The following is a 26,007-nucleotide window of genomic DNA, read 5'->3' as shown; positions in this document are numbered from 1 at the left end:
GGCTTGTCATGGCTCTGTCCAAGGTCCTTAATATAAATTTAACATTGTCTTCTATACAACTATTTTTCATCAGGAGATCTCCTGTGCAACATGCAATGTCCTTTAAAGTGAGAAAAGCTGCTATGTATTCTGAACCATTTTTTTTAGTTTGCTCTATATACTTTTCTGTGATTTTGTATGTGAACATTTACATTTTACAATTAAGACAGTATGAATGTTTGTTCTGTTTTTAATGCCTTTATTATTCTTTTATGATGTTGCCATGTAAATATGATTTCATTGATACAAAATATTTCCATGTATTGGTGCATAAAAAGCAAACAAGTAGCAAGGCGTCATTTGCCTTGCAGTATTATTATATGGGAGTCCCCCTTTTCTGCAAACATCATATTGATAAAGTGTGACCAAGGCTTGCTGAATAGTCTGCCGTTCTCACCATTATCTATTCCTATTCATTCCAGTGATAATGTGGCAATTACTGCTGATGATACCTTCAGGATATCACTAACATTTCCTTCTGGATAAAACATAGGTAGAATTTATATAGATTAGTTGCACAGGTATTACAATACTTTTGTTACCATAGTTATGGCACACATTCCAAGCAGGAGATTTTACTCTACACTAGAATTTCTTGCTATGGCAACCACAGTGCTTAGCATTGATATAATGCATGAGATATAACTGATTTACTAAGGTTTCCTCCCCCCCCAGATACTATACATTTCATGAACTTATCCTTGTTTTGAAATACACATCTTTGTTATATAGGTATGAATAATTTGGCTTCCATAAATTTGATTTTAAAGAAAATTGCTGCTAATTCTGCCATGTCTGGCCCATATTTCTGGAGTATGGATTTTTAGATGATGCATCTATTCAGTTGTACACATTGGGAAATGAGATGCAAAAACATACATGCTTGTGGGGGGGGGGGGAGATGCTTGTGTGTGGGGGTATTTGTGTACTGCAACATCATATAAACTGTCCTTGATTTAAAAATGCTTTGGTCTTGTAAACCACTTTGTTTTCACATAGGGCACTTAAAAATAGCAGCTAAAGGCTATGAGGCAACAGCAAACCTATTTATGTTGAGTTAAAAGACCCATGTTGAATATATATTATTGGTTTTGCATATTAGCATTTTAAGAAACCTTTTCACAATTAAAACTTTCAAAAAAAAAGCTCTGTTAGTGGGCCTGAGATCAGCAACACATCACAGATGGTTTAATAGGATTTTTTTTTTCATTCTGTAATTTTTCTTTCATTATTGGATTATAAACAAATGGAATAGGGTCAGAGCTAAAGCTCTTTTACACTTTAGACAAAGGCCGTTTTCCCACTTACCTTACCCCGGAGCGACGTCCCTCTTCGCCACGCTGCGTCTGTGCGGATTTCGCACAAACTGCTGCGCAGCACCAGGAAGAGCCGCGTAGCCCTGGGGCTTTTGCGTCGCAAATGTAAACTGCTTTTTGGCGGTTTTCCACAGGTTGGCATAATATGCAAAAATCCAGACTAAAACACACATAGTAATTCTAAATAAACAAATATCCGTTCAAATGTTTTGTATTTTAAATGCTGTCATAGCAAAGTTCTATTATGGGTGTATACTTTTGAATATGCTGTAATATAAATATTAATTTATATATATTTTGAACAAATATGCTTATAGAAAAATATCAAATTAATAGACTGATCATTTTATTCCTGTTGTGATTCCCTACCACACATGTTGTTTTAATGGATGGGAAAGAACCTGAGAAATGTATATGTGAAGGAGGGGAATCACACTTTATTTATTTATTTATTTACATTTCTAGACCACCCTCCCTTGTAAACAGGGCTCAGGGTAAGACGTTGTCATAAATTAAATACACAATTAAAAGCAGTAAAAAAAATTACAATGGATACAACAATTAGCCTAATTAGATGGCACTAAGGAGCTTCCAATTGTCCTGTTCCCCTGATGGGGAGGTGAGAAACAGGAGTGTCAAAACAGATGTGCCAGACCAGATGGGAGCCATCACTGTCCTCAATCAAATGCCTGATGGAACATCTGTGCCTTATAGGCCCTGTGAATGCATTGAGTCCTACAGGGCATGAACACTGTTTGGCAGAGAGTTCCACCAGATTGGAGCCAGGACCAAAAATGCCCTGGCTCTGGTTGACAACAGCCAGCCGAATGTCTCCCGGGCCAGGAATCACCAATAAATTCTTATCTGTAGAATGCAGTGCTCTTTGGGGAGTAAATCAGGAGAGCCAGTTCCAGAGATACATGGGTCCCAAACTGTTTAGAGCCTTAACGGTTAGCACCAAAACCTTGAACCTGATCTAGTTCTGTACCTGGAAGCAGTGCAGCTCACACAGAACAGGTTGAATATTTGCCATTTGTGTGGTCCCTGTAAGGACTTTTACTGCTGCATTCTGGACCAGTTGGAGTTTCTGGGTCAATTTCAAGGGTAGCCATGCATACAGCAAGTTACAGTTTTCTAATCTGGAGATGACTGTTGCATGGATTACTGTGGCAAGGTCAGGGCAAGATAGGTAGGGAGCCAGTTCCCTGACCTGGTGAAGCTGGAAAAATGCCAGTCTGGCAACATTTGTTTCCATTAATAGGCAGGCATCTGAGTCCTCACACAGGCTCTTCATAGTTAGTGCCAGTATTAAGGGCACTCCCAAGAACCCCATACCTGAATCTCCCCCACCCAACCACAGAACTTCTGTTTGAGCAGGATACAGTCTCAGCCAGTTGTGTTCAACCTTCCCACCACAGCTTCCAATTTCTCCACCAAATTCACTAGGGCAGTACCTGGTTGGCCATCCATCATCAGATATAGCTGGTAATACTCCAGCCTGAAACGCCACACTAGTTGAGCAAGGGGGCAGATAGAGATTTTAAACAACATTGGAGAGAGAATTGCCCCCTGAGGGACCCCACATACTAAAGGGTGCCTGATACCCTGTCTCCTAGCACCACCCTCTGTTCCCAAACATGAAGAAATGAGGTAAGCCACTTCAAGAACACCCCACATATTCCTGTTAGTGAGGCAGTGAGTCAGAAAATCATGATCAACTGCATCAAATGCTGCTGTAAGATTAAACAATAATAGCAGCACCAACCTGCCTCAATCCAGCTGTTTGTGGAGATTGTCTGTGTCACATCTCCATCCCACGGCCAGGGCAGAAGCCAGACTGCATTGGGTCCAGTGCCAATGTGTCCTCCAGGAAGTTCTAGAGCAGCTGTGCCACCGCTATCTCAATTACCTTACCCAGAAACGAGAGACTTGAGACTGGGTGGTAATTGGAAAGATACACTGACTTTTTAAGAGCGGTACTACCACTTTGAAAAAATGTCTGGAAAGCCAACAAGTTACATTGGCAAAAAGTGCTGGATGTGAGTGTTGCAGAAAAATTTTGGTTGGGTCTCTTACGAAGACAGCCCATGAGGGATTTAAGCCATTTATATTGCTTATAGCCTTTAGGCCTTCAGTTAGCTGCAAGAAAAGTAGATCAGTAGTATTAGAGATATCTGAGGACAATCTTAGCCTTAAAAACATGATCTTGGCCCAAAAGAATGTTATGATTAAGCTGATGGGAACCTGAGAACTGCAGGTTCTTTGGGTAACTGAGGGTACAAAAAAAAGTGTTTTTGAAATATATAAAAGGAAAGTCCTGCCACAGTGAGAACCTAACTTCAGATGTCTGTCCAGCTGTAATGATGATTGAGTGGCTATGGGCATATTATTTTTTTCAGGCTACCCTGCCCAATGGAGTTTTTATGTGGTTAAGAAAGAATTCTTGGTTCTTTAGAAGGAGACAACACAAATCTAAAAGATACCTTCTCTTTTCTAGAATGTTATGTTTTATTTTATAATTTGTCCTATCAAACCAGTTGATCTCCTTGTGAGACTTTCCTGCCCCAGCTCTTTAGTCAGCCCTTGGTGATTTCTGTTGGCAAGTCTCAGACTGGGAAAAATGTTGCTTCAACTGATCCCTTCTCTGTCCAAGGATAACAGTTTTTTTCAAACCCAGAGCTGTGGCCTTCCTCCCTCCTTGACCTCTTAAAGGATCCCTTTTTAAAGAGAAGGGTGCCTAGCTCCACCCTTCATCCCCTCCTGCTAATCACCAGCTCCCTAGCAATACTTGGCCTATTCCTGGAGAGCGGTGTTTGCCCCAACCACACCTGGCCTATTCATGAGGAGTGGTGATTTCTTTCTCCTCCTACTTTCTCCGTGTAAGGCTGCAGCTTTCCCTCCTCCTCCTGCAACTCATCCATTGGCTGTGCTCTAAGCCTGGCTGGGGTAGGTTGTACGCATGACTATTTCTGGACCTAGTCTGGCCTTCTTTGTGGCTGTTGGTGCTAACTCTTTATTGGGGCTGCCTGGTAGGGTTGCCAGTCTCTAGGTGGAGCCTGGAGATCTCCTGCTTTTACAACTGATCTCCAGCTGGCAGAGATCAGCTCCCCTGGAGAAGATGGCTGCTTTGAAAGGTGCACTTCATGGCATTGTACCATACTGAGGCTCTTCCCCCTGTCATGACTCCACCCCAAAGTCTTCAGACATTTTCCAACACAGACCTGGCAACTCTAGGCCGCATTGAGACTGGGCCCCCAGCTGGTGCGACTATGCAGACAGCTTCACAGGTAGGAGCAGATCAGAGTCCAGCACCATCCCCAGATGATACTCAAGATAAAAATATGCAGGAAGTGTTCCATTTTTTCTTTGGTTGACAGACTTGTTTCCATGTATATAAAATAATATGTTAAAGATATTCCTCTGTTAAAACCGATATGTCTGCTTTTCTTTTTCTTTCAGAAATGCTGCTAACAGGGTTAAGCATTTTGTCCATATTGATCTTTTGTTTTCTTTTTTGTTCTGTATTTTTGTATTTCTGTGTTTCTCTGTGTGTGCCTGGAAGTCATGGCAGTTTCTTGTGACTGACCCCTACTGGCATTCCTAACATGTTTGTATTGGCTGCCATTTTGCTTCTGTATCAATTCAGGGGGCAGGATTCAACATTTTAACCCTTTCATCATCTTGGTCCTTCCTATCTAAAAGATCATCTCCGCCCATATGAACCCATGCAACAACTCCAGTTGTCATCCCAACTGTGCTGTTGGTCCATCCCATAAGCCTTGGGGGCAAGCAGGGCTACTACTGTTTGAAGGTCTTCTAGAGATTGTGGGAAGAGTGGCCGCCTTCCTTAGGTTCAGAAGGGCTGAGTTGTATAGGCAAGAGGGTAGCTATGTTGGTCTGCAGTAAAATACCAGATTTGAATCCAGTAGCACTTTCATGACCAAGAAGGTTTTCGGGGCATGTTCTTTTTAGTGTCAAAGCATGCCTCATCAGATACAAATATCTGACAAGGGGAGCTTTGACTCTCAAAAGCTCATACCCCAAAAACCTTGTTGGTCTTGAAGGTGCTACTGGACTCAAATCTAACTATTATATAGGCATGCCTCTGGTGGTCCATGAAGTGGAATTCTTAGTTGAAGTTGTTTGACCAGTAAGTATGGGAATGGTAGTAGGGGACTCTTTATCATTTTTGTCTTACTGCTTTGCTGTAATTATGCAGCACTGTTGGTAGTTTTTCTGCTTGTAAGCCATCCTGCAGCACAGAAAAAGGTAAAAATGTTTGAATAAATAAAAGAGTTTTTAATTACAATCATAAACAGAAAGAAACCTTTTGTTTTACAGAAACCCAGCAAACATCCATTGAAAGTGACCTTCTTGAAGCAAATCCTTCTGAGCAATTTGCTGGCCTACTTCATGGATCATCACCCGTTTGTGACCCACCTGAAAATCCACTTCAGTTATACAGGAAAACCAACTCTGTTAATGAATTGCGCAACAAAAATAGTTTGAACAGGAGTATTTTTAATCCAGTGCAACTACAGCAAGACAACAGCACAGATCCCCCAGTGAAAAAGGAAAAGCCACCAGTTTTAAGCAGAACTATATTTCCTTCTAAAAGTAGTATAATTGAAGCAAATACACTTGCCAGTATCACAAGAACTGGGGATCAGTGGGTTGTTAATGCTGCAGGGTTTGTGGAACGTGCTTGCACACTCGGGAGGATACGATCTTTGCCAAAGACACTGCTTGATATGCATTTATCCAAATATGTTTCAAAATCAGACTCGAACCTCATTTCCCATCCACCTAATGAGCAAAAAGCAAGAAGAAAGTGGAATGAATCTACAGCAGACCCAAAAAGCTCTAGAGAAAATTCTGAAAGAACACCTTCGTTTACTTCAGAATGGGAAGAAGTAAGCCTTTTTGTACATACATAAAGTATAAGAATTTAGCACTGCCAACTCCAGGCTGGGAAATTCCTGAAGATTTGGGGGTAGAGCCTGAGAAGGACAGGGTTTGGAAAGGGGAAGGACCTCAGTATGCTATAATGCCATAGAGTCCACCTTTCAAAGCAGTAATTTTCTCCAGAAGAATTAATTTCTGTTGTCAGTTGTAATTCTGGAAGTTCTCCAGGCCCCAAATGGAGGTTGGCAATCCTAACCTTTGGATCAAAATTAAGATTACTGCTTGGCAAATTCCCTATGCATGATGGGGCTTTTTATTTTTGGGTCATTTCCTGTTTTCAGTTAGCAGCCTTCCTCATCACTTGTCAAGTCCTTCTGAAATTTGGGAGAGTTTCAGAAGTTATTTGTTTCTAACAGTTTTCATTACTCAGAAGGTCAACTATAATTTTTTGTGTAGTACAGGGAGTTGCTGCTATGAAAAACTCAAATCCCTTACTGTCTGTCTGTGTGTATTAAATATTGTCAAGTCACTTCTGATTTATGGTAACCCTGTGAATTAATGATCTCCCTGTTAACGGCCCTGCTCAGGTCTTGCGAACTGAGAGCCATTGCTTTCTTGATTGAATCAATCCATCTCATGTTGGATTGATTGAGTCAACCCATCTTCCTCTTCTCCTGCTGTGTTCAACTTTTCCTGATATCGTTGTCCTTTCCCGATACTCTTCTCATAATGCGACCAAAGCTTCTATTTGGTCATTTTAGCTTCAAGGGAAAGTTTAGTTCTTTAAACTGCTACACAAGTCCTTAATTTATTTGGAAAATAAAAGTTTAAATATACCAGTGAAAAATCCTCTTGAGTATATATATTGTGCCATACCACATAGCTGGTGGATGTTGGGGCTCAATATCAAGAGTTTTTTGCTGCAGTGCCGCAAGCATAATGGAAGTTACTATCCCCACAGAGAATTCTGGTATCTTCATGTAGTCTGTTTCATGTTGTGGTTTTCAGGTGAAAGTCTACTAATGGTCTTAGGGTTGTCAGGCCCCTGGTCCAGCTAGGGAATCCACTGGTCTGTGGGGCGCTGAAGCTGGCTGGCCCGAAGCCCACCCCTTAACAGGGATGTTGTTGTGTGAGTCCCTGATGTGATGATGTCACCTGGAAATGACATCATAGCACAAGTGACGTTGCACAATGATGTTCTGGTTTTGGGGCAAACTATGGTTTTGTAGCTAAAAACTAGAATTTTTGCCCAAAACTTAGAGTGTCCCATGCACTATTTGCAATGCAATGACATCACTTCTGGGTGATGTCATTGTGCTTTGTACACATGGCAGAACACTCCAGAAGAGGCTCTAGGATTCCCCTGCCAAGAGCAACATAGGACTTGGCATCCCTAAATGGTCCTCAAGACTGCCATTTCTAGACTCAAGGATATCTAGTTAATTCTCCAAGTTCCAATTTTTCCTGTGGAAGTTAATTCCACTGTCTCTCTATAACAAGGGACAATATAAGTGAAAAATGTGCAAGCATAATGACTTTAGGTGGAACAAAGCTTTCTGAAAATGTGGTCTTTGTAAAGCACGTATGCCTTATGTTCGACAGTGACCTGATAAGAAGGAAAGGAGATTGGGGCCTATATATATACCAGTTAGAGTATAGATGAGGTGGAATTCTTACTCTAGAAGAAGATGGCTCCCACAAGTGATATTAGGCCATGGTTGTCAACCTGCTATGACCCACCTGATACAAGATGTCACACACACAAAACAAGAACTACAAATATGGGCAGAGCCGGTAACTGTGACATCTATATAATGTGTTTGCATATGATCATTTGTTTAAAAGTAAATAATAAGCTGCAGTTTTCTATATGTGATTTTGTTTTATTTTGGTCTAACACAAACAAAAGGAAATGAAATCCCAGGGTAATAATAATATGGGGTCAGGGCCTACCCTTTAAATTAACTGGATAGGGCAGGCCTGACCTAAATTCTACCCCTTAAAACATATACATGTTATATGAAGCTTGTATTCACTTACAGTCTTTGTCCAGAGCCCCAGAACCTGATCTTAGCCAAGTATTTCTGTTCTGTTAACATAGCTCCATTTTGAGATTTTTGGTTGTTGTTACTATCTTAAAGATAAAGGTAGTCCCCTGTGCAAGCACCAGTTGTTTTCGACTCTGGGGTGACATTGCTTTCACGTTTTCATGGCAGACTTTTTATAGGGTGGTTTGCCATTGCCTTCCCCAGTCATCTACACTTTCCCCCCAGCAAACTGGGTACTCATTTTACCGACCTCGGAAGGATGGAAGGCTAAGTCAACCTGGAGCCGGCTATCTGAACCAGCTTCCACTGGGATCGAACTCAGGTCGTGAGCAGAGCTTAGGACTGCAGTACTGCAGCTTTACCACTTTGCGCCATGGGGCTCTTTATTAGTATACCCTAGTGATAATGTGATATCAACCCACCTTAAACCTTGAATTAGGTGCATGCATATACAGATACAAAGGGCACTTTAGATTATTGTTCATGCAAATGAAACTGAAGAGGACCAACTTAGACTTGGCCTTTTTTTCCTTTGTGGTGCTCTTGATTGTACTATTGTCATTTAAATAACAAAAGCAATTACTATGATTTTGTGCTTGTAAATGTATAATAATGGAGTTGAATAATTTCCTTGCTTTCTCTCTTGCAGATTGATAAAATAATGAGTTCCATAGATGCTGGCATTAGCACTGGGCTAGGCGAGATTAGTGACGGCATTGCAAGTAAGAAAGAGATATTTTATTTTCTTCGGTATTATTTAATTAACAAACTTCTGTAATAGCTAGGAAGATAATAAAATATGCCAATATACTGGGACTGCATCATCCTTGTTTTGATCACTGTTAATTTCATAAATCACATGCATTGCTTTTGGGCACAAAATTGGAAGCACAACTGCACAAAATTGGAAGCTTATTCTTGTGCATGTTTGCTTGGAAGTTCCATTGACTTCAGAGTGGTTTACAGGGCCACAACACCTTTTTGTATGGCTTATATTTTATTTGTAGGCAGAAAGTTCAATATGAAAACCTCTTGGTCATGTCAAACTGCCTGTCCTTTTCTGCATAAATATATATTGCTCATAAAAAGGGGAATTAAAATAATCCAAGAAAGTTTCCATATTAGCTACTGAAGAATATTAGTGGAAACAGTAGAAAAATCTAAATTTGATGATGGCACATGATCACTGCTTTAAAACAATCATGCAAATTCTAAACTTTTAAAATCTGCATTATAATGGAAATCTTATGTCGAGAACTGTTGGAAGAAGTGACAATTGAGAGACTGGTTAGGAAGAATTGTCATTTTGGGACTAGGCAGATGGAATGCAGAGCATAAATTAGTGGGAGCAGGGAAACTTTTAAAGTAGACCAGAACCAATGGGTTGAAATTAAATCAAAATAATTTTTGGCTAAACTTTAGGAGGAACTTCCTGACAGAGCAGTTCCTCAGTGGAAGAGACTTCCTTGGGAGGTGATGGGCTGTCCTCCCTTGGAGGTTTTTAAGCAGAGGCTAGATAGCCATCTGACATTAACACTGAATCTTCTTTGTGGGCTCTGTTCATTCACACCTACAGGTTATAATGGCCTGTGCTGATCCCAATTGGTAACTTCAAAGCCTAGAAAAAAGGATTTTCACGCTCTTCCCTGTGCCATGTGCACGGGCTCCACCACACATGCTCATGGGGAGGGCATGAGGATCCCATCAGTTTCTTTTCAGACTGCTGTGCAGATAGGATCTTTTTCCTCAACCTTGTCGGTACTTACCTCATCAGCCTACTTCTCTTCATCTTCATCATAACTCTTTCTTCAGATTTCACTCCAAACACCTGAGGGAGGAAAGTTTGGTGGTTTAGTGACTTTAATTTTGAATTTCCAGCTCCCACTGCTCCCCTCTCCCTTCCCTCCCTCCTCAGAGGACCTGGGGCCTAGCCTCTCTCCTCCCTTCTTCCCCCTAAACTTCTTCCTGGCACCACCACATGGAAAGTCTCTGGGGGTAATTCAAAAGGTGCACCAAGTGTGGCAGCAAAATTCCCCCACCAGACAGACACTCTCTCCATCTCCTTTGCCTCAGGGAATCCCATTGCCCAGAAATCTGTCCACATTGCACCAAATTCTCTAAACAGACCTGTAGAAAGATACAGCTCGACTCCACACAGCACTCTTGGAGTTTGCCCTGCCAGCACACAAAATGGCCTCCTCCCAAGACAACTCCAGGCATGCCTTGACATCAACCCCTTCCACATTGACTTTCACCCAGGCAATCCTTGCTCAGTCTCATGCCAATCAGCCAGTGTTGAAATGCCTGGCCCTGACATCAGAGCTAGATACTTCCACTCCTGCTAAGAAATGCAGGGAAGGTAAAGAGCACAAAAAGGACAAGGGAAAGAGGCACAAATGGGACTCAGAGATCCAAAAGTCCCCATTGCTGTCCTGAGAAACCTTCCTCCCTTCATCTGCTCAACTCCCCAATCTGATCAACTCCACTGTCTTGATTCCCCCCATTCATCTGCTCAGCTCCCCAATCTGATCAATTCCACTGTCTAAACAGTCAACTCAACGACCTGAACTCTTGGATTCAGAAATTGACCTAACTCAATTAACAGATCCAAAGGGATCTGTCAAGGCTAGGCAAATGGGTGTCAATGTGGCAAATGAGGTTCAATGTGGCCATGCGCACAAGTAATGCACACTGGGGCCAAAAATCCTAACTATAAATACATATTATAAATATATGGTATTCCAAATGACACCACATCATATATCTATACAGGGCATTACAGTATTGGCCATTTTATTCTCAATCCTTTTCCTAACAATCCCTAACAGAGTTTGCCTTTTTCATGGCTGCAGCACACTGGGTTGAGTTGAATTATCCACTTTTCCCTTCCATCAAGTCCGTAACTCATTAGCTTATACTTGATGGATTTTTTTGTCCCAGTTGCATCACTTTATGCTTACCAACACTGAACTTCATTTGCAGCATTGTTGCCCAGGTACTCAGTTCGTGGAGGTCCTCTTGGAGCTCTTCACAATCAGCCTTGGTTTTCACCATCCTGAATAATCTGGTGTCATCTGCAAATCTGGCCACCACACTGCTCACCCCCAGTTCCAGATCACTGATAAATAAATAGTGCCAACCCCAATACGATCCTTGTGGAACCCCACTGCTTTGTTGTGAGAACTGTCCATTGATCCCTACTAGGCATGGGCACAAACAGAACCATGACCCACAATTTGTGCACAAATCAGACTGATTTGTGGTTCCCAAAGCAATGGTTCAGAAACATGCCTCCCGCGAACTGTCCCCAAACTTCCCAAACCTCCCATGGGAGGTTCAGAAGGTTCAAGGACAGTTCCTGCCCACGTGGCTTCCCTAGGCACCTTGTGGCTGCAGGACGCCTGAGGAAGCTAGGGGAGGCAGTTTAAACTGCTTTCCCTCCAAGCCCCAGCTGAAGCTGCTGGGAGAGGTCTCCCTGCAAGATTGACTGCTTTGCTGGCTCTTCTGCACTGCCTAGTTGAAACTGGGCAGCTGATCCTGCAAGGAGAGCTCTCCCCACAGGATCAGCTTTTTTAAAGGCTCTGTTAGGGTCTCTAGGATCCCTTCTCTGGAGTCATGCTGTAGCTGTGGCCTGATCTCTCCATTGTATCCTATGGGCCCATAGGATTCAGTGGAGAGCTTGTGAGCTGGAGAAGAGAGGGGGTGACATTTAAATGCCTCTCCCTCCTCCAGTCATTTGGCCACTGCAGGCTGGCTGGAGAAGGGAGGAGTGATGTTTAAATGCCTCCCCATCGCTCCCCGAGCCATAATGAACCACAAATCCCTGAACCACAAATGGTTTGGGAAAATTGTGGTTTCATTGGTTCATAGTTTGTTTGGTTCCTGATATCAAATGAACCATGAACAGAAATGAACCACCCCTTCCCCCGATTTGTGCCCATCCCTAATTCCTATTCTTTGCTATCTGTCATTTAACCAGATAGCATTTTAATCCATAAGAGAACACATCTCTTATCCCATGACTGCTAAATTTATTCAGAAGTCTAGTTAAAAGCTTTTACTGGGTTGCAATTTTATCCCCAGACAACTTTAATAAATATTCCTGCCTTTGATTTAATTGGGGAAGTTAGCAAAAAAGATAGAGACTTCAAGAGGTAGGGAGCGGGAACAGACTATCAGTGTTTACTAAGATTTTTCCTTGATAGACCCTTTATTGAAGCCAAGAGCCAGTCCAGGTATGAAAGAAAATAAGTTTTACTGTAGAAAAATAATAGAATTTGAATATATACTCAGATTAAAGCACACATACAAAATATTAGGATAAAAATAAAGTAATAAGTGCGATAGGGGGAAGGAAATATGGGTGATACACAACTAGTCTCAGAGAGCAGGTAAGCCTGAAACTCAGGGAGAGGAAAGTACATGAAGCCAACCAGCATTTTCATGAGCAAAGACCTGGTGTAGATCAGGGGTGTTGCTTTCTCTTTCTAGGTGCATGAAGCAAAACACACTTGGGTCAGGCAAGGATGGCTTTTTATGTTAGTTAAATAATTAGTTTATTTGATTTATATCCCGCCCTCCCCACCGAAGCAGGCTCATGGCAACTCACAGTTCATAATAATAAAACAACATTGATATAAAAACATTAGACAAAAAATAACACTTAGGTGCTATTACAATACAAATAAATAAGTAGGCAGCATTCAAATAGTCGTAATAGGCACCTTTCACATCTAGTGATTTTGGCGATGGCATAGCAGGTTTAGTGGTGCAATCATTTCATCTGATTCCACAATTAACAATCAAATGCAAGATGGAATAGCATGGTCTTGCAGGCCTCGTGGAACTGGGCAAGGTCCCACAAGGCTTTGATTTTTTCTGGAAGCTGATTCCACCAAAAAGGTATGGCAACTGAAAAGGCTCTTACATGCTTTGCTATGGTCTTGTGTCTCTCGGCCCAGGGATCAATAACAGATTTTGAGCTTCTGATCAAGGTACCTTCTGGGGAACATATGGGGAAAGGCGGTCCCAAAGGTAGGCAGGTCCCAGGCCATATAGGGCTTTAAAGGTAATAACCAGCACTTTGTAGTGAATCCAGTATGCCACAGGCAGCCAATGCAGCACTTGCAGCCCAGGCTGTATGTGTTCCCGCATGGAGAGCCCCAGCAGCAGTCTGGCTGCAGCATTCTGCACTAGCTGCAGCTTCTGGATTTGGGACAAAGGCAGCCCCATGTAGAGGACATTACAGTAGTCCAATCTTGAGGTGACCATGGATCACAGTTGCCAAAACACCACACTCAAGGAAGGGAGCCCACTGCCTTACCCGCCTAAGATGATAAAAGACAGATTTGGCAGTAGCCGCTATCTGGGCCTCCATTGTCAGTAAAGGCTTCAGTAGCACCCCCAGGCTTCTGACTTTAGGCGCCTTCACAAGTGGCATCCCATCAAAAACTGGTAGGGGAATATCCCTGTCAGGACCACTGCGATTCAGGCAAGGGACCTCTGTCTTTGTCGGATTCAATTTCAGTTGACTCAGCCTGAGCCATCCTGCCATGGCTTGCAGTGCCAGGTCCTGATTTTCTGAGACAAAGTCAGACTGGCTATCCAACAATAGATAGAGTTGAGTGTCATCCTCATACTGATGGCACCCCAGCCCATACCTCTGGACAACCTGGGCAAGGGGGCGCATGTAGATGTTAAACAACATTGGGGAGAGCACTGCCCCCCGAAACACCATAGACAAGCAGGTGTCTCCGAGACAATTGTCTCCCAATCGCCACCCTTTGTCCCTGACCTTGACGGAAAGAGGAAAGCCATTGCAAGGCAGACCCCTGAATCGGCGAGGTGGTGGGTCAGTAACTGATGGATGACCATGTTAAACGCAGCAGACAAGTCCAACAACATCAGTATTACCAAACCAACTCAATCCAGATGCCACTGGAGGTCATCTACAAGGGCAAGTAGTACTGTCCCATGGCTTGGGCAGAAGCCAGACTGATGGGAATCTATACTATTTTAGGTGGTATGTGTGAATTCCTGAACAAAGGTGGTGGAGGGGGGAGTTTCCCAACTTTGATCATTGATTCCCAAGATTTGCTGGACAATTGATACTGATCTGATTTAATACTGGGTACTCTAATTTTTCCTTGATAACTCCAGAAAAATAATAAAACTTGTTTATCAGAGGAAGACAGCAAGAGTTGTTTACATTCAGAGGATGAAACACTTGGAGAGCTGAAAGCTAGAGTTAGGAAGAACTCAGAGCCAGGGCCGGCTGACCCACTAGGCAAACTAGGCAGCTGCCTGGGGCACCGGCAGGGCGGGTGCTGAATTCAGCCTTTCCCTCTTGGAAAACACCTAGTTTGCCTGCTCCCCAGCCTCCTCCTCCCTCCCTTCCCCACCCCAGTGGGGTGCCCAGAACGGTGGTTCAGTGCCCAGAACGGTGGTTGAGTACCGCTCCTGGGCTCTCTAAAGGTGCCCCCCTACCGATCAGCTGATTGGCAATTAAAACTGCGTGGCGCTCTCACTGTCTGTCAGTGCTGGAGCAGGCCAGCAGCAGAGGGAAGGACCAGCATCCTGGTGGGGGGCAGCGGGCTGCGAGTCTGCCTAGGGCATCACAGAGCAATATATTTAGGGAGCTTTCACACGCCAAAAAATGCTGGGACTCAGCCAGCCTCTAATAGTTACCAGTGGGGAGATAGGGTTGTAGCACATGTCACAATGGTCATATCTGTTTTTCTATCTCCTCTCAGGGCCCATGTTATAGGTTAGCATTTGTCTATATCTGTGTTTTTAGACACAGATGCACAGCAGGTACCCATTGCTTAGGTGCCCAGTATTATTCTGCAGGTACAGATGCACATAAGCATTGCACTTTGTGTGTCTGTAGATGTATTCCATTAAAGGGTATGCAGGGGCTGTTACACCATTCCACAATGTTTCTGAGATACCTACTACATCTAAATTATCATTGAACACCAAGCACTCCAGATCCCCCGTCCTGGCTCAGAGATTTCTAGCATTGGCATATAGACACCTATAATGTGTTTCCCTTTCCGGTAACCTTCATCTCCCTTGGCCCCTTAGTTGCCACACATGGCCCTCAATCACCATCATGCCATCATTTCCAAAGTTCTATTACATGCCTATCGATATTACCTAGAGTATTTGTACAATGTTCCCTTTGGAATGACTTGTCCTCAACCAGAGTCTCTATAGCTCCTGTCAGCACCCCCCCTCCCATTAGCTTAAAAGCTGTTCTGATAGCTTTTTTATATTAGTCATCAGCAGCTTAGTTTCTTTTTGGTTCAAGCAAAGCCTGCCTCTTTTGTATAGGTTTAACTTGTCCCAGAAAGTTCCTCAGTCCCTAACAAGTCTAAACCCTCCCTCCCGGCACCATATTCTCATCCACACATTGTGACCCCTGATCTGTGACTGTCTAGCTGACCCTGCACCTGGAACTGGAAGCACTACTGATAATGCTACCTTTGAAGTCCTGGCCTTTAACTTTCTGCCCAGTAACCTAAATTGTTCCTCCAGGACCACACAACTACATTTTCCAATATCATTGGCACCAATATGAACCAAGACTGCTGGCTCTTCCCCAGCACCATCTATCAACCTATCTAGATAGCGTGCAAACTTTGCATGAGGCAGGCATGCAGTCAAAACTCCCATCGCAGATCCCATACTTTTTATTGCTATTGATTGAATCATCCACTACCAGAAGCCCAACTCCCCCCAGGTCCTCCCCCCCAAGGTATCCTTGGTACAACAGGATATCAGTACATCACCCAAGGAAGGGGCCCTTTCTAAGGGATCACATTCCTCCTCCTCAGACTGATACCCTCCGACCTTGAGACTCTTTCTCTCCACAACTGCAGAACAGCTGTCAGCATAGGAGTGGGACTACTCCAGTAAGTCCCTAAGGGTCTTTCCCCCAAACCTCTCTCTCTGCCTCTGCTTTTCCAGCTCAGCAACCCTATCCTCAGGAACAAACCTGCTCCCTGAGAACCACAAACTCCATGCAATGAGCACACACCTGAAATTTCCACCGAGTGGGTAGATAATTGTACATGTGGTACTCTCTGCAAAACACTGGATAGCTCCCATTCCTCCGCTGGCTTTCTACCTTCATAACTGGTTAGTGGTTTAAAGTTATTTAGGGTAATGCAGGGTCCTCAGGCTTGATCCCCAGGCCAAGAGCCCTTTTACTTTTGCCCTTCATCTCTGCCTAGGAGTAGACTTACAATTCAGAGGCACACAGCAGAGGGTGGGACTTGCAGTCAGTCTCAGGCAGACAGACTTTGCTCAATAAGCAACAGACTCAGACAAAAACATCCCTCCCCAGAGGGCTGGAGAGGTCCTGTTGCTGGACCTCCTGATGGCTCCTGGGTTTTGGCTACTATGTGACACAGAGTGTTGGACTGGATGGGCCCATCTGCCTATTCCAACATGACTTCTGTTATGTTCTTAAGGCTACAATCACCCACTCACCCTCAAACTCTGTCCTCTCAGAAAGCAACCTCAGTTAATGATCCCCAGTGATTTAGCAGTTTAGGAAAGGCAAAAAAACAAAACAAAAAAAACCCCACTCACCTTCCTAGCAGCTGTCTCCTGGTTCTGTCACTCAGCTCAGCTGGCTCCATCTGTTCTGGATTATATCATTGGTAGCTATTCTAGAAGGGCCATTGTTTAGTGATAATACAAGACGGTATAACTTCTGGCTTCAGCAGTGGGTGGGTCCCAGAATGCAGGTATTCATGGTAATGCATCTTGTCTGTATTCACTACCTTCAAAATAGCAGTTACAAAATTCAAAGGCAAAAAAAAAAATTTCTTATTGAATTTAAAAGTCTGGCATTTCTGCTGCATAAAGTGATAGGCATATTTTAACCAAAGTTAATTGCTTAACCCTTCCATAGAAACTAATGAGCTTTTCATTATTTATCTTTGGCTGGCTCATGTTCTGTAATTCAAGTAGAAATGCTTGAGAAGGAAAAAACACAAATCCATACTCAGTTTGAATTCAGATTTTAGAAGGTTAAGAGCTAAGGATACAACCAGAAACACCCCCTGTCGATGTAGAATAGAACTGCATGCACATCTAAAATTGTATTTAACATTGCCATTGTAACAGGGACCACTGATGAGGAGGCAGTGGGACAATAAAAACTAAGCTCTGGTAGAGAAATAACTTTGTACTATGAAACTGCCTGAAAATCTGTTTATATTTATCCAGGTTACCATTTTAGAACTTTTAAAGAAATCAGTATCCAATCCAATCCAATCCAATCCAATCCAAATACCTTTATTGGCATAGAAATAAAAAGCACAGCATAGCAAATTTACATGGAGTTTCAGCTATAAAAACCAGTCAAACATCAAGAAGGGGAACTAGTCTTTTGCTCCCTGATTGTTATGGCAGCCAGAAGGTACTTTGCAACCAGGCTTGTGATATGGAAACATTGGTAAGATAGTAGGAAAAAAACTAACTTCGCTTCAGGTAATCCATAAAAATTAGACAGAATAGGTTTGATTATACAGTCCCGCACTTTCCCATAAAAATCACAATAAAGTAAGATATGGGCGACCGTTTCAAGGTGCCTTCCATTACATGGGCAGACTCTATCCTGATAAAGATGTTGGCAAACCTCCCAGACAATATTTTGCTCTTTCATCCATGAAGTGAGTTTTCCCAAGAGGTGTCTCGCAAAAAATGTGCCTGCTATGTCAAGCAGACCAATTGGGCGATAGTTCTCTGGTTCTTGTGGGTCACCATTCTTATAAATTGGGACAACTATGGAATTTGTCCATGATTCAGACATGGTCCCTGTTTTATCGATCACTGTGAAGAGAGTCACCAGAGGAGACGCCCACCAGTCAGAATTGTTTGTAAATAATTCTGGTGGGAGTCCATCTGGGCCTGGGGCCTTCCCTGCCTTCAAATGATTGATTAGATTATTAATCTCATTAGGACTAACAGGGGGCCATTCAGGTAGATCAGGGGGGATTTTTTCTTGCTGATCAGATGGGTCAAAAAATAAATGATGGAAGTGGTCTATCCAGACCTCAGCAGGAATGGAATGTCTAGAATAGTGGCTCTTGACATCAGAAGCACCAGTAACTAATGACCAGAAAAGCTTACTGTTAGAGGCAGTAGAGGCACTAATAAGTAAATCCCAGTTCTTAATAGATAATTGTCTTTTCTTATGAGCCATTGTATCTTTAAGCTTATTTTTCAGTTCGAAGTAGCTCAGGGGAATATTAGCAGTGAGGCTGTTATGATAAGTGTGATATACTGCATGCAGTTGGTGTTTCAGTTTTTGGCATTCTTTATCATACCATTGGTCTGTCTTCCGAACAAAGGGACTGGATTTAGCGGTCGATTGCTGTTTGTAAAAGTTAATTATAGCAGAAGTTATATTGCTATAAATTTGAAGGGCCTCAGAAGGGTCTGTAGCTTTCGCCAGTTGCTGATTTAATTCCATTAATTTATTTGTTTGGAGCAACAGGTTAATGCTTTCTCGAACTGTCTCTGTCCATCCGACTCTTGGAGGGGCAGGCATATCGACAGGACCCAGAGATGAATGGCTAACAGCCTCAAATTTTAGTAAGGTAATCAATGGAAAATGGTCACTGTCCAAGCTCTCACCCACTAAAAAGTCAGTACAAAAATGGCTTCCAATTAGATCAAAAATTAATTTTAACATTATTTACATAACACAGAGGTACAGATTAGGGATGTGCAAAAAAAAATTAGGTAATACACGGATTCGGAAGTATACGGGGGGGGGGGATTCGGAATCCCCATATACTCCTGAATACCGCATTCGGAATAGCCGCATATATGGTAGATGCGCGGCTATTTCCGAATATACGGCCCTATTATACCCTATGGGCCATTGAAATCAATGGCAAATAGGGTATATTTGAAGCCGCCTGGAGGGGAGGGGGTTTGAGGGAGAGCCCCCAAATTTGCAGGGGACCTGCAGGGGACTCTCCCCTCCAACACCCCCAAGTCCCAAAAAGATTGGGCCAGGGGATCCCATTCCAGGGGCACCCAAAGAGGTTGCCCCTATTCCATCATTATACCCTATGGGCCATTGACATCAATGGCAACATAGGGCATAATTAGAGGCTACTGGGGGGCAGGGGGTTTGAGGGAGAGCCCCCAAAACTGCAGGGAACCCGCAAGGGACTCTCCCCTACAAAACCCGCAAGGGACTCTCCCCTACAAAACAACCCCCAAGTCCCAAAAAGATTGGGCCAGGGGGTCCCTGTCTTTGGGCTCTCCAAAAGGCCCATTGCCAACAATGATGGGGAAAGCCCAATAAGCCACTTCCTCACTGTAATTGTCTGGGCAAGTAAAGGGACTCTAGAGGCTACTAAAGGCGGGAAAATAGGCAAGCAGCTCCCCTGAGGCTGCAAAAGCTACTTTCCCGCCTTTTCCATTGACAGCCGTGTACTTCCGAATAGCTATTCGGCAGTATACGGCGAGCCGTATTCGGCTGCCGCATAATTGGCCTCAATGGGAATTGGCTACAGCTGATTCCGTATACAGCCGAATCAGTGGTGATTCGGCTGTATATACGGTTCGGCCGAACGGAATGCACATCCCTAGTACAGATGGCTGATATTTCAATGCATCTTCCCTAAAGACATTGCAAATGCATATTAGTAATCATATTTAGTATCAAGTGTTCCAAGAAGACTGTTTTTGAGTGAATTCTGCTTCTACTCAGATGACAACTTTATGTTATCAGAATACACAGCACAGTTCACATTTATATATAACTAATAACTATTCTGTTATCCATATTCCAATAAAAATTATACACTGCAAGTGGAAACCTGCAAGGACTTGTTAGAGGCATCTCACTTCTCTAGTCTTCCCAATCTCAAGGTCCCAGCGGGGATCCCCCAGTTTTACAGGCTTCCCTCCATCCCCAGCCAGCTGGCCAGTAGGGAAAGCCCTGCTCCCACAGCCACCATGCAGCTCTAGATCTCTGGCAGGTTTAGAAACCTACAAACAGGTTTGTTTCAAAATGTGTGTGTGTCTGTGTGCCTTTAAAGTCGAGCAGGAAGTACTTCATGGAAAGAGTCAGCAACACAGTCCCTCCATTTGTTTTGCTGTCGTTTCAGAGCAACTAAGTGTTTGTGTGTGTGTGTGTGTGAGAGAGAGAGAGAGCAGCGTAGCCCCTGTTCTTTTCAGATGTCATTGTGGAGGAACCAGACCCAGTAAGTGTGTGTCTGTGTGCGAGAGAGAGAGGGTTGCCAATCCCCAGGTTTGGAGGCCCTCCCCCCCCCACAGCTTTAGGCTCATCAGAAAGCGGGGGGGGGGGGGGAATGTCTACTTGGCAATTATTCCCTATGGAGAATGATTCCCATAGGGAATAATGGGGAATTGATCCATGGGTATCGGGGGCTCTGGGGAGGGCTGTTTTTTGAGGTAGAGACACCAAATGTTCAGTATAGCATCTAGTGCCTCTCCCCAAAATACCCCCCAAGTTTCAAAACTATTGGACCAGGGGGTCCAATTCTATGAGCCCCAAAAGAAGGTGCCCCTATCCTTCATTATTTCATATGGAAGGAAGGCATTTAAAAATATGTACCGTCCCTTTAAATGTGATGGCCAGAACTCCCTTGGAGTTCAATTATGCTTGTCACACCCTTGTTCCTGGCTCCGCCCCAATGTCTCCTGGCTCCACCCCCAAAGTCCCCAGATATTTCTTGAATTGGACTTGGCAACCCTACACTTTTCCCCCTCCCACTGTTTCTTCTTTCCCTTCCCTGAAGGCCCCCATAGTCTCTCGCCTTTTCTGGCTTCCTTCCCTCCTTCTAGGGTTGCCAACCTGTAGGTGGAGAATGAAGATTTCCTGGAAACACTGCAGATCTCCTCGCAACAGAAATCAGTTCCCCTTAGGGTTGCCAGATCAAGGTTGGGAAAACCGTTGCGATTTGGGGGTGGAGCCTTTGAGATAGGAGGGTGAGATTTGGGAAGCTATCTCAGCAAAGTATAATACCATAAAGTCCAAAGTTCTCCAGGGGAACTGATCTCTGTCATCTGAGGAGCACTTGCAATTCCAGGTAATCTCCAGTACCCACTTGAAGGTTGGCAACCCTAATTTCACTGGAGGAAATGCTTTGGAGGGTAGATTCTATGTAGGCTTCCCAAATCCCCTGATTTGGAGCCTCCTCCCCCGCTCGCCAAAAATCTGGAAGCAGGGGAAAAAATGGCGGCCCTTCCCTTCCCACCCAGCTCTGATCACAGCAGCTTCTCCTCGCCCCTTCCCTTCCCTTCCCACCCAGACCCATCACAGCAGCGTCTCCTTGCCCCTTCTCTTCCCACCCAGCCCAGATCGCAGCAGCTTCTCCTCGCCCCTTCCCTTCCCACCCAGCCCCATTGCAGCAGCTTCTCCTCACCCCTTCCCTTCCCCCTCCCACCTAGCCCCATCACAGCAGCTTCTCGCCCCTTCCCTTTCCCTCCCACCCAGCCCCATCACAGCAGCTTCTCCTCGCCCCTTCCCTTCCCCTCCCACCCATCGCAGCAGCTTCTCTTTGCCCCTTCCCTTCTCCTTAGGCTTTCCTATCCCCAGGTCCCAGCCAGGGATTCCAGTTTTACAGGCTTTCCCCTGCCAGCTGGCTGGCGGGGGAAACTCCTCCCCCACAGCCACCCTGTACCTCTAGATCTTGGGCAGGACCTGCAAACAGGTATAGTTTTTAAATGTGTGTGTGCCTTTGGAACAGGAAGTGCTTCATGGGGAAGGGTTAGCAACAGCAGACCTTGTGAGAGTGCAACCCCTCTGTTTGTTTTGCTTTCCTTCCGGACATCTGAGTGTGTGTGTAAAAGAGCAGCATAGCCCCTGTACTTTCCAGACCTGGTTGTGGAGGCACCAGAGACTCCTGCTTTGTTCTACTGCTTCAGACCAACACGGCTGCCCACTTGCACCAGAGACAGTTAAACGTGTGTGTGAGTGAGAGACAGAAAACGGGGGGAGGGGAGGGAACTCTATTATTCCCTATGGAGACATTCTCATAGGAAATAATGGAAAATTGATCCACAGGTATCTGGGGCTCTGGGGGGGCTGTTTTTTGAGGTTGAGGCACCAAATTTGCAGCATAGCATCCAGTACGTCTCCCCAAAATACCCCCCAAGTTTCAAAAAGATTGGACCAGGCGGTCCAATTCTATGAGCCCCAAAAGAAGGCGCCCCTATCCTTCATTATTTCCTATGGAGGGAAGGGATTTAAAAGATGTGTGGTCCCTTTAAATATGATGGCCAGAACTCTCTTGAAGTTCAATTATGGTTGTCACATCCTTGCTCCTAGCTCCACTCCAATGTCTCCTGGCTCCACCCCCAAAGTCCCCAGATATTTCTTGAATTGGACTTGGCAACCCTAATTCTACAGCACTATACCCCACTGAGAGCTCTCCCCCCCTCCAATTTCTAGGAATTTTCTAACCTCTTTCTCTCCTCTGTATCCTCTCCCTGCCTCATTCTCTCCTTCTAAGCCATTTACCAAGTAACCTTTTATCTGCCTCCCATTTTCTGCTTTATTTATTCTTTATTTACTTCATTTATACCCCACAGTGGGAACCAAAATGGATTATGTTATTATCTTCTCCTTTTTATCCATACAACAACTCTGTGAGGTAGGACAGTCTGAAAGTATGTGACTGGTACAAAAATCACCCAGTGAGCTTACACAGCAAGTTGGGGATTTGAACCTGGGTCTCACAGACTCTTCTCTGAAGTTCTAACCACTATACCATGCTGACTTTCATAGGGTGACTGCTGTTGAACAGTAGCAGGAAACCAGACCTACTTTAGTCATGCAAATCAGGTTATATCAAGTCACCCAGAGGTTGCTTCCAGGCTTAGAGTTGCCCATCTCCAGTGGGAAAGGGAAATACAACTGAAGTCCAGACACCAGAGATCTGTCCCCCTTCAGAAAATGACTGCTTTGAGGGGTGGACTCTAGCATTATATTCAGCTGAGACCTCTCGCCTCCTCAAACCCCACTATCCTTGGACACCACTACAAAATATCTAGGAAGTACCAACCTGGAGCTAGCATTCCTAGGTCCAAACGTGGCTGCAATGAGTCCTCCCTCAAAGGCCAAATAGGCCTGGAAAGGGCCATACCCACACACCCTGCTTTTTACTTAGAGAATACAGCCTGGAATACTGTGGTTGCTTAGCAACAGCTACTGAGGGAATCTGTTGCTTAAAGCTACAGGCACTCCTTTTATCATTTTTGGATTTATTTATTTTTTTAGTTTTCACTTTTTTTTGTTTTAGTGTATTTTTTTTACCTTTCACATTTTTCTGCAAGCCTAGGGCCCTTTTCAGGTTTTATAAAAAGGTTATTTTGCCCATTCACAGCTCCAGCCAACAGATTTAAGTATCCAAAGATATCCTGACTTCACTATTAGAATATAATATGAAATGTGATAGCCTGTTCATATAAGTTATATTTAAGTCATCTCTACAAATGTGATGTATTGCCTTAAACTAATGCTAATAAAATGTAAGCAATTTTATACCCCACATTGTCTTTATGTTTGCATAATTCATTATGAATATATAGATTACATTTCTAAAAATAGGAAATCGTTTTTTCCAATATGGAAGAAATGAACACTGCAAAGAAATGTTACTGAACAGGTCATTTGGGACAGTTGTAGAGGTGGTGCACTGAAATGTGAGCTATAGGAAAAGTCTGCTGCCAGTGAATGATTACAAGAGTTCAAGAAACCTGATACTTTTATTGGCTAGAGATGTAAAGCAAGGATCCACTGGAGTTCAACTGGATAATTTGGGGGAGAACTACTGATCAACTGAAGATGGGTTCTTCTGACCATCTCAGACAGCCCCCTAGCTCGAAAATGTGAGTTCAAGGGGGATGTGGGATTTGAGGTGTGTGTATGTGTGTTGAGAGCCCTGTCATCATGGTGACTCTCCGAATGCAAGCTGGCTCTCTGGGAGCTCTTGAAGTGAAAAGGAGGCAGCCTGGTGGTAGGACAGCAAATGGCTCTGGCGCTGTCTGAGCAGGTACAATGAGGTGTTAGGGTGGGCCATTCTCCAATGGCCTGCCCCAGTGCTTCATAGCATCTACACCAGCCAGTAAGTAATCTCCCTGAGATCTCTCCAGGATCCCTACTGCTTGACTATCTTCTTAGTTCTCCATTTTCCAGTGGCTCACCCCGGCACCTCACTGCATCTGAACCAGCCAGCCAACATGTAGGGCATGCCTGGAAAGTTGGGGGCATGGCTAAAGGATGCCCCACCATGGCTGCAGGCCTGATCTCAGATAAGATAAGGTATCTAAAGATTCTGGGCTAACTGCTGCATGACAGGTAGAAATTTAGGTGCAGCTTTCCCGAGTACATCAGCTTTTCTATTGGAATTGCTATGTGGTTTATTTAAAAATAAGAAGTCTCTTTGAAGAAAAAAGATGACAACCAGCTATAAAGGCAGATGGCTGCCTCAGGAGTGAAGAGTACTGGAGGAGGAAAAATGTAGAAAGCAGTCTAGACAGGAGACTACAGAACCTCTGAGAATCCAGATTGCTTAAGGCTTGGAAAAACCCAGAGCAAGATGTTGCTTGGAAGTATGAAATGAATCACCCTGACACTTCCCTGGGCTTGAGTAAAGATTCCAACTGCTAGGTAGAAGCTCAAGGTCTTGGCCTGAAGGAGATGTAATACCAAAGTCTAGCAGGAAAGTCTAGGAAGCTAAAGACTAGCATATAAATTGATCCAAGGTTTTTAAAAAACCTATGACAATTTGTTTAAGTTATACAGTTACAGCCTAAGTCCAGTTTGTGCCTCTGATAATCTTGTTATTTCTGTGGCCACTTCACAAATGAGAGAATAAAAATGCAAAAAAAAAGTAGCCATTGCTTTCAGCTTACTAATTGCAAATTAGGCCTTTTTATTGTGTACTTTGAGTGGTACAGTGCTACTGAAACTGAGACCAATTCCCCACTAACCTTGTCCCGGTCTCGTGCGCCTCTTTTCTGCAGCGCTTCTGTCCAATTTCACACAAGCTGCCATGGGGTTGCCACTTGCCCCGCCTTTTTCCCGTGGCAAGCAGAAACCAGTTTTCAGAGGATCTTGCTTGCCGTGAGAAAGAGGCGGGTCGAGTAGCAGCCCCGCAGCAGCTTGTACAAAATCACATGGCAGCACCGCGGAGGAGTGCGAGACCAGGACAAGGCTAGTGGGGAATCGGCCTGAAAGTAGATGAGGAAGGAACAATTGAAAAACTTCCTTTGCTTGTAATGAGAACTGTTTATGTAAATAGTGCACCTTTATATCTTCAGCATGTCTGATGAACTGAGCTCTGATTCACAGAAACTTATGCTGGAATAAATTTTCTTAGTCTTTATGATGCTACTGAACTTCCGTTGGACTTTTGTTTTGTCATGTGAACTCTGTGACTCTGGTTCAGGGAAATATGTGTTAGCAGACCTCAAAATAGTAACTGAGAGTTTAAGTATCTTGCTTCCACGCACAATATTGTACTATACACTATCCTAGCATTTTTTAAAAAAATTTCAAAACTTTATTAAAGACCAACTATCCTAGCATTAACACTCAAAATATGTTATTTTTTGTTAGAGAGAGTTTTGCTATATTGGCCATTCCCTTTTTGTTGCCATATGGTTGTAACTTTGGCAAAGTGATTTTCAAAGCT

General features: G+C 43.8%; 1 protein-coding gene across 1 annotated transcript in view; it reads left to right on the top strand.

The window, feature by feature from the left end:
• The window catches only part of ANKS1B (ankyrin repeat and sterile alpha motif domain containing 1B), an 831,045-nt gene that overhangs the window by 388,269 nt on the left and 416,769 nt on the right, over positions 1-26,007 (top strand). The window contains exons 13-14 of the mRNA XM_060245226.1: positions 5,697-6,268; positions 8,958-9,030. Coding sequence (XP_060101209.1) covers positions 5,697-6,268; positions 8,958-9,030 — 645 coding nt within the window. The remainder of the gene's footprint in view (positions 1-5,696; positions 6,269-8,957; positions 9,031-26,007) is intronic.

Source organism: Heteronotia binoei, chromosome 8, assembly GCF_032191835.1.
Source record: "Heteronotia binoei isolate CCM8104 ecotype False Entrance Well chromosome 8, APGP_CSIRO_Hbin_v1, whole genome shotgun sequence".
Classification (NCBI taxonomy): Eukaryota; Metazoa; Chordata; class Lepidosauria; order Squamata; family Gekkonidae; genus Heteronotia; species Heteronotia binoei.
The sequence above is the reverse complement of the archived record's forward strand: the minus strand, read 5'-3'. Positions and strand labels throughout refer to the sequence as shown.